Here is an 8867-nt window from a genome sequence, read left to right as displayed (position 1 = left end):
GCAGTTTACAAGTTTTTGATTTGAAGACATTTAAAGTCTCATATATTTGTTTAAAAATCTTAGATATTGATATTCAAAAATTTTAATTTTTCAAACTGTTCAGATGGATACACACCTACATTAAAATGGTAGACCTCAAGAAGATAAAAACTTTTATAGTTAAATTTTTTTCATTTAAATCATTTAAGGGCTGAAATATTTAATACAAGATTACAAAATATTAAAAATATGGCATTATATATATTATATACACACACAAATGAGAACATAGTACAGGTGTTGTATAATAAGTCGAAGGTCGTGTTGAATCTAGTTTAGGCCAAAAAAAAAAAAAACTACCACAAAAGAAAAATGAATTATCTGGAATTAATGGGCCAAGCTGGCAGAGCTGTGGGCCGTTAACGTCTGGACTTTGTGTGAAAGATTCGGCCCAAGCCTTTCCCATTCCCAGCTGGCCGCCGAGGAGTCGCCGCCGAATGCGACGGCGGGCGGATCTGCTGAGGTTCAGCGGCGGCGAGTCCTCCGAGCTGATGTGCTGGGACCAGATGCTTGCTCCGTTAGGTCTTTGTGCCGCCGCCGGTAGCACCCTTGCCAGTCCCGGTGTGCCGGCATCATCAGGACTCAGGAAAGCTCGGCGTTTTCCCTCGCTAACTGCATTATGCGTGCCTGCAACCTCAAGCCCGGGGATCAGGTAAGGATGGGGAATTACTAGTCAAAAGTTATGCGTATAGACTCTTTTCTTGTCTCCGTGAGAGTAGACGGGTTGGGTGAGAAATTGGTATTTTTGCTACATTTTGTTTGCGCACAAATCGTTCGGCTTTCAATTTACGAACTTTTTAGTGCGAAATTTTCTATTGTTCATTCAGCTCTCTGAGTAAAGTGAGCTTGCGTTAGACCAAGTGCCTGGAATTATAGGGTTATCCATGGGGCCATGTCGATTTGATATGGATCTTTCAAAAAAAAAAAACTGGTAGGAAGTTTGCCGATGTTTTTCAACTGCCAACCTTTTGGCGTTTTCCCTTCTGTGCCATCCTTCAATGCAGATTCGCTTACCGTTCACATACCATTCTCTGATCTTCTGGATGTAATTTTGAAGAATCAAGCTCACATACCACATGAATGGAATTGACTAATCTAGGCTCTCGTAGCTACTTAAATGCGTTCTCGATTAGAAGCTATTTTGTCCAATCAAATACATTAAACTGAGCATCTCAAGTACTGCTCTACCCCTAGTCTAGTGTATGGATTGTTCATATAGGCGTATCATGGAATATCTCATTACCTTTCCGCATGCTCTTTCAGGCACCATGCTACCATGTAACATCTAATCCAGAAATGGAATCGCAGAAGCTAGAGGATTTGTAGGTGATGAAGTTAAAGCATGAATAAAAAGTGTTAACATCTATTTGTTCACTTAGTTGCTTAAAAACCTAATCTGTTAGACAGATGGTCAGTGCCCTAGTTCGGCTGGCCATTTGGGGCTGACATGTGACATGCCGCACCAGGCCTTGAGCCCCTTCACATTGTGTGATTAGTCATAGACTCATAGGCAAGATCTCCATTGATTGGTTCTGTTCCCATAAGTCATAGACTCATACATGCGTGCATATTGCACCCTCATAATCAATCTATTATTTCCCATGTGCAAACCTTGCTTACATGTCCTTGAACTGATATTTCCAGATTCTATCATAAGTGCAAACAATTTAAGCAATTCGGCTGATGTCTTATGATTGCTAGAGCTGGAAGCCTGGAAGTATTCAGGGATCCAGTTGGAATGCAGATGCTAATCGACATCTTATTTCTTCATTAAATTCTAGTGTTCAGCTGACCTTCTGACTTCAAGCAACTTAATACCTACTACATTCAAAACACAAATATCTTCTTCTTTTTTCCATCAGCATCAAAATACTCATAAAGCATGATTAGAAGTACTGAAATTTTGTTCACCTGGTGATTGTAATTTATACAGTTAGTCTATGCTTTTTCATTGCAGTCTTGCACGCAACCAGTGCAGTCAATATTTACAATTCGCTATGGAGACCTTTTGTCATCTGTTTGGCAGCATATATTTATACCATAGGCCTATTTTTTCTTTGAGGTCTCACATGTTCTCAAAAAAATCCACCAGAACATGTCTGTTCTAACAAGAGTCAACCCCTTTTAATTCTGTGTTATCATGATGTTGAATCTCAGTTTACTCCATTTTGACATGTATATGCCATTATCAGAAATACCTTTCAAGTTTTTTTTCTTGTTACTGATCACTATACCTTATTTCTTAAAATAGATTGCATGAATATGCGGCGATTAGAGCTGTCTTGAACAGCTATAAATGCATTGGTCAACTGCAATCATGGCTCATGCAGCTATGACGATGGCATCCTGCATGGAGAATCAATCAGAAAACTATCTTGGCAGGGCTCTTACTGTTTATGCTGTAGTAACAAACACGGAACTGCCATTCTAGGTTCCAAATAGGACCTTGAGCTGCTCGAGGGCTGCCTAATACCTCTCCCAAAATAATAGTTGAGGCATACTCACTCCGTGCAGCCAATTTATCTATCTATCTGTTTGTTTTTTTGGAAAGAAGCCATGCAGCTAAATTCGACATCCTTAGGTAAAATCACTGAGTCTCTATCTATTCTTGCCATCGCATACAATTTAAGGTATTGATTCTCAATCAGAGAGATTCACACTGTATAACAGTGTGAAAGACCCCAATCAGAGAGGTTCACACTGTATAACAGTGTGAAAGACTGTAGGTGTGTGACTATATATGAGAGGGGCCAATACATTAATTTGCTCAAATCATGCTTTTTTGTTCTCTTATCATTTAATATGGACAGTCGAGGACATCAAAACCAACTTGGGTTGAAATATCATCGAAATAGGCCATTCTTTTGTAAATCGATCACCATAAACCCCGTTTCAGGATGTATTGTGATATATGCCCCCTTTACCATTATCCTCCACACATTGGCTTATTCTTTTGTTGAATCCACATGTGGTAATTTACTTTGATTCTGATGTCATGAAGATTGGCAGTTAACCAAAATTAACTTAATTTTTATTCACTACCTATGATTTGAAACTGAATTATGTCCTTATGTCTTGTTATGTCCATTCAGTTAAATAATGCTACCCTTGAGCCAGTTGGAGGCAAGCGCCCTGGAAGGCTCTAGGATGTGGTCGGGTTGGTAACTCACTGCAAAGGTGTGAGGCACGAGTGAGTGGATTTTTGTATGGAGTCAATCTGCTTTCCTTTTCTTCTTAATATAATGATACACAACTCTCCTGCGTGTTCGAGGAAAGATGTACTTATTATTCATATAGATAGTATTAGTATATTTCAATTTGGGTCAATATTTGCACTATGAAGGTGATAAAGAGTGGGGAATAGTTTGTGATGGAATGGGTTTGCAGACTTAATTACTGGAACATTCTATCACTTCCTTGAACTCTTGTAGCATATGTGACATTTGAAGTCCTTTTAGCCTTTAATTTTAGATTTCTTAAAAAAGGATACTGTATCAAAATTGTCAGGAGGAGTCTGAGTTAGGTCTCACTTTTGTGCAAGGAAGAGGTTTCTTTAAGCGAAGGCAACACTAGAAAAGGGGGAGAGTAAATAAAAGTTAGGTGGAGACAACAAACTGCTAAAACAGGCAATAATAGTACATCAGTACCATACAACAAGGACTTCTGTACAATGCTAAATACTATTACACATTGGCAGACTCACAACCCTACACCATCATAATACTAGATATCTGGCTGTGGAAGCCAGAGAGCCAAAATTTTGGGGACAATTCTACCTACCTAGTCCCCACCATAAACTCTGCCTGCAGTTCAGCAAGTGCTCCCTATTCTTGTTCTCCTTTGCCGACATTGCTGTGGTCATCATGGTCGATGTGGAAGAGGTTGAGGCGGCTGTGGCTCAGGCGGAGGGAGTACATTGTCTTCTTGTACTCGGCCCAGGTGAAGGGCCGGTACTGGCGGGGTGAGTTGGCTGTGACTGTCTCTGGGAGGGCCAAAATTCGTGCATGCAGTGACGGCGCAGCGAAGTAGATTGTGGACAGCCTTGCCCTGCAGGAGCTTGCAATTACCCTGTGTCGGACACTTATCACCTTCCCATTTGTCAAAGCCTGGGAACAAGAAAGGGAAAAGAGAGATGAATACAAACCAAGTACGAGAGACATAATATTGTATTGTTGCACTATGGATTAATATCTGGTTATTGTTAGATTCAGATGTAGTAACAACTAACAAGACAAAAACAGAAATTCTTGTCAGTTGGTACGATGTACTTGATGCAGTGCAAGCGATGTGTCCAAAAAATATCAGTGCCGACCCATCTTTTCACAAAAGGAGCAATAGCTAACCTGGTGTCTATTTAGAGTTCGAATCAAATACAGATACATTTCTTTTTCATGTTTTTAGTAAGTGAAGAATCTATTTCTATGATGCACAGACGGGAGCTGCATAATGCAATTTCATATGCGAGTACTAATGGTGGGGGTGCTGAGTTGTGCCTAGCCTCTTTGCTTGTTTTAGACTTAAGAGTCAGCTAATTTAATTTCTAAGTAGCTCATAGAAGGAATTTTCATTTACTTAATCTACTAGTGCTGTTTATTTTCAGGTAAACCGATGCCTTTACCTGGAGGAGATCACCAACATTGACAAAGAATGCTGATGGATCGGCTGGCACCTGAACCCACACCTCCCTGCCGTCGCAGTTCAGAAGCACCTGAAGGCCATCAACATCGTTTGATCGGAGCAAGCTAAGAATCTGTGGGTCGGAATGCTCCCCAAATCCGATCCGTGCACCTGCCGACTGGTTCACACCATTGCCAGTCTTGATTCTGAAACTGCTCTTCATCTTGCATTGGTTCTCATGGTCAAGCTTCTGAATGGTGCATGCTGGAGGGTAGTGGTTGATCCTCAGGAGTGAGTCGCTGTCTGTGTCAGTGATGAGCTTGCTGAAGGATCTGGGGTCCTTGAGCCCTAGCCCCTCTCCTAACAGGTCCAGGATCTCACATGCAAGCTGCCTCATTGCTCCCACATACTCGTTCACCACATTACTGCAACAACAGTGAAGAAAAAGCATCAACATGTGAGTTAAAATCTGCCCAAGATCGATTTGATCAATAGAATAGAGTTATCACGAAGACCAATTGGATGTGTGCCATGGCAGAGAAAAAGGAGACTGAAGAAAGATGAGAAGATTTTGACTGATTGATGTATGAATATGCAGCAACTCAAAAGCTGCAGCCTTGAAAAGACGGTAGCTTGATGCTAGGGATGCATCTGGGCTATGCAGCAGAACCAGAATCCAGTCACATGCTACATATTCGGTTCTTGTGATGCATGGATAGCTCTGGATCAGACGTACATGAAACTTTGGTGTGACCAATTTTCCAATGGGCAAATGGGTTTTTTCGACAGGATTGGGCATGCTTTTTCCACTGCTCCATGGATAGACTCATCAGTGCTTGGTATCACTCATCACTGCCCCTGCCACTACGTACCCCGGGACATCTCATTCATCTTGCCATAAAGAGGACCCGTTGCATGTGTGCCTCCTTTCCTTTGCTTGGCTTTATATGGATATCATGGATATGCTCTTTGGGGGCCCTGGGGTGCATTTTATTTCCTATCAAGCTTCTGTACTTCTGTGGACCCTACTTGCTATTACCTATACCTGCGTTCTATGGCAAAATGGTTACTGAAAGATTCTGATGCCATTTCTATTTTTATTCTTGTTGCTAGCATTCTTTTATGCAATAGCATTTTACAGTTGTATGTTTCCCAACTGCTGTGCCTGTAAGCTTAGATTTTTATGTAATCAAGGCAACCTTCTACTTCTTCATAGCTGCTATATTATGAATATTGGAACATTGGCAATATATCAGTGATTCATGTCTAGTTGATAGAGAACAAAGGGAATTCATTTCAAGTTCATATATGATGTATATCCTGTGGCCATCTAAAACATCATTTTCTGTATGGAACTTAGTGTACTTCACTGAAAAAGTTGTAAGTGCTATCCAATAGCAATGGGTTCTGTTGCTAGCTGCATCAATTGGTGGTTGGGTATGGCCATTAATTGAAGACCACTGCACCGCAGATATGTGAGACTGATTGACATGCAAATACACATATATAGTTTGTTGGAGAGGGACCTGACACTGAGAGGGGTCTTCTCTTCTAACTACCTTAGAGGGAGGGTTTTCTTGTCCCTTTCATTTTTATTTGCTCTCAACCAACTCTATTGAATTAGGCCACTGCCTGGCCTGAGTGTAGTGTGTGGGATCTCTCCTAGCAGGCTAGCATTGTTGTTTGGATGAGATCTTTCTCCTTCCGAATGCACAGAAATAGCTAAAGATATCTCATCTGTTATGTTCAGTCAATTGTTAGGCATTTAAATGTTTTCCCAGCATGGGCAAGGGTTGTCCCTCTCACAAGCAAAATGTACAAGCCATATTTCTCAGTGCAAAATGAAAAGCAGTCGATTGTAAGCCTTTGGAATGTTCTTTTGGCAAGGCAATTATACCTAACTTTCATCAGAAAATCGCCCCAAGCCCATTCTGTGGAGCTGTCAAGTTTGTGCCTTTTCTTTTGCTTTAGAAACTAGCTACTACTATGTATGCTCTTGAATTGTTGGAACTAACATATCATTGCTCTGCCCATTGTGGCATCAATTGTGCCATTATTGTGATAATTATGCATTTGCGCAATTTATTTGATGGGGGCCTTTCTGACTATGACAACATAGATACTAGTTCTACCAAGAACTGTACAGGAACATCCCCCTAAAGCTATCATAGTCACGGATAAAAGCATACAACTAAAAAAAACCAGTAAAGTTAAAAATTATGAGTAAGAATCTTGAGTGAACTATCTTTCTTTTCTATCCATTTAAAGTGTGATATTCAGATTAATATATGTTTGGATTTCGAATGCCCACATTGCTGTCGAACTATTATTCTCTTTTCTGTCGAAAAAAGTTTGCACTATCAATTATCAAAGGATGCTTTCTCAGAAAGTCTAACACTTCAGAGGAGGGCATACATGCATGATACCCCAAGTGCTCTTGACTTCTAAACGACCAAGTACCAATATTATAAATGAGCAGGGAATTAATAAAACTATGCCAAACATGCATGCATGTACACATCATGTGTTGACCTTAAGCCCTTAACTATAATATGCAACAAAGTTTAATATATATCAAATGTTTGCATCACCTTCCACACACAAAAGATAGGAAAACCTTACAAAAATAAACCTACTCTCACTACTATACTAATGCATCTGCTAGCTGCTGAGAACTTAGCATCAAGCGAGACATTCCGACAGGTGTAGGACTATGATATGCAAACCACACATCTATCACACACTGTCAGCAGCATAGGCTGTTGGTTAATTAAGGAGCACTGCAGGCACAGTGCAGAGGAGCATGACACTCCAGGTAGCCATCAACATTAACACCACCTCACAACCCCTGTTCGTTCCTTTGGCGTATATCTCTCTTTGACAGCTTAAGCTTTTAAAACCTCAAGGCCTATTAGCATAAATCACCATGACAGAGAGTGCGACACGTATGCTGTGTATACATACTTTAGTTTGACTGTAAAGTTGGAAGAGCAATACTGATGAAAACTTAACGACGACAATGCAACACAACACCTAAAATTAGCCCTAAATAAATATATGTCTGCGTAAACCGAGTTATTAACTTTGAGATTCGCGTTGGAGCTAGCTAGCTCTGTAGAGGATTTTTTTTTTGAATTACACACTCTAGCATGGATCTCTAAATGTGCATGGTTTCGCATTAACCATCAATCATTTCACGATGTAGAGAACATGCATCAATATAAACATATATATCTCTCTTTCACAAAGATGTACATGCAAGAAAATATAGTATGCATACGAGAGTTAGGTAGAGTACGTAGGTATGTTTTGTATACCTGAATTGCGAGGGGTTGTCAGTGTCGATGGACCTGGCCCTGTGGGCGACGGCGGCCGGGTTGGCGTGGAGGAGCAGGTACTCGAGCTCCCCGGCGTCGCCGTTGAAGCCGATGGTACGGCAGCCGTAGCCGAGCGGGCTGGGCGGGCCGGCGCGCTGCTTGTCGTGCGGCGGCAGCGCGAAGAACGTCCTGGCGGCGGCGTCCAGCCGCGCGGCGGGGCCCGGGGGCACGCCGTGGTTCACGGCCCGGAAGAAGCCGTGCTCCGCGCACGCGCTCGCCACCTGCTGCGACAGCGCGCCGCGGCCGCCCGGCGCCGACAGGTCCACCGTCGGTATGCCTATGCCGTCGTGGGACGGCGGCGGCAGCGGCGGCGGCGTTTCTTGGCGCACCGCCGGCGTCGTGGAAGGCACCACCATGCTGCTGGCGTGTCGTGCTCGTGACGAGCTGAGCTGAGGTTGGCGCGCGCTGTCTCTTGTAATAAGGGCGTTCTCGCTCGTTATCTCGTAGTGAGCTTAGACGGCGCAATGCGTGGAGTGTAGCGGAGAGATGGACGCACACTAGTAGCGATAGTGAGTGGGATGTGTCTAGTGTAGGGGCCGGCCTTGGGAGCAAGGGGAGAGAACAGCGGTGGTGTGCTTATATGGACGTCTGGAAGAGAGAGAGAGAGGGTGGTTTCTATTGAAATGCTGACTTGACCCCTGGACCTGGCCTGTTGATCTTTTTGACTGCTGTGTGCCTTAGAGTCTTGACGACTGTAACCTCCTGTTTAGTATAGTTTAACACTAACAAATCTCTGAACGTACCACAGATCAACACAACCTAAGATTTCTCTATCTATGCTCGATCTATGTATAGTAGTTTCTCTCTCTAGGTAAGCTGTGTATTGAGCTCTAA

At 42.4% G+C, this 8867-nt stretch overlaps 1 protein-coding gene and 1 long non-coding RNA gene across 2 annotated transcripts; one reads left to right on the top strand and one right to left on the bottom strand.

Annotated features, from left to right (window-relative positions):
* The first annotated feature begins 432 nt into the window (after positions 1-432).
* On the top strand, positions 433-4777 carry LOC136514396 (uncharacterized). Its single transcript, XR_010773635.1, has 3 exons — positions 433-691; positions 3132-3229; positions 4640-4777. It is a non-coding gene; the product is annotated as an uncharacterized lncRNA (long non-coding RNA).
* LOC136514395 (gibberellin 2-beta-dioxygenase 1-like) lies at positions 3262-8567 on the bottom strand. The gene is made up of 3 exons (XM_066508359.1): positions 7974-8567; positions 4658-5081; positions 3262-4145 (listed from the first exon to the last, which is right to left on the bottom strand). Exons 1-3 carry the CDS (start codon positions 8387-8389, stop codon positions 3864-3866), a joined length of 1122 nt encoding a protein of 373 aa, XP_066364456.1. The 5' UTR covers positions 8390-8567; the 3' UTR covers positions 3262-3863.
* Between the last annotated feature and the right edge of the window lie 300 nt (positions 8568-8867).

The sequence above is a fragment of the Miscanthus floridulus genome, chromosome 16, assembly GCF_019320115.1.
Source record: "Miscanthus floridulus cultivar M001 chromosome 16, ASM1932011v1, whole genome shotgun sequence".
NCBI lineage: Eukaryota > Viridiplantae > Streptophyta > Magnoliopsida > Poales > Poaceae > Miscanthus > Miscanthus floridulus.
This window is presented reverse-complemented; position numbering and strand designations above follow the sequence as displayed.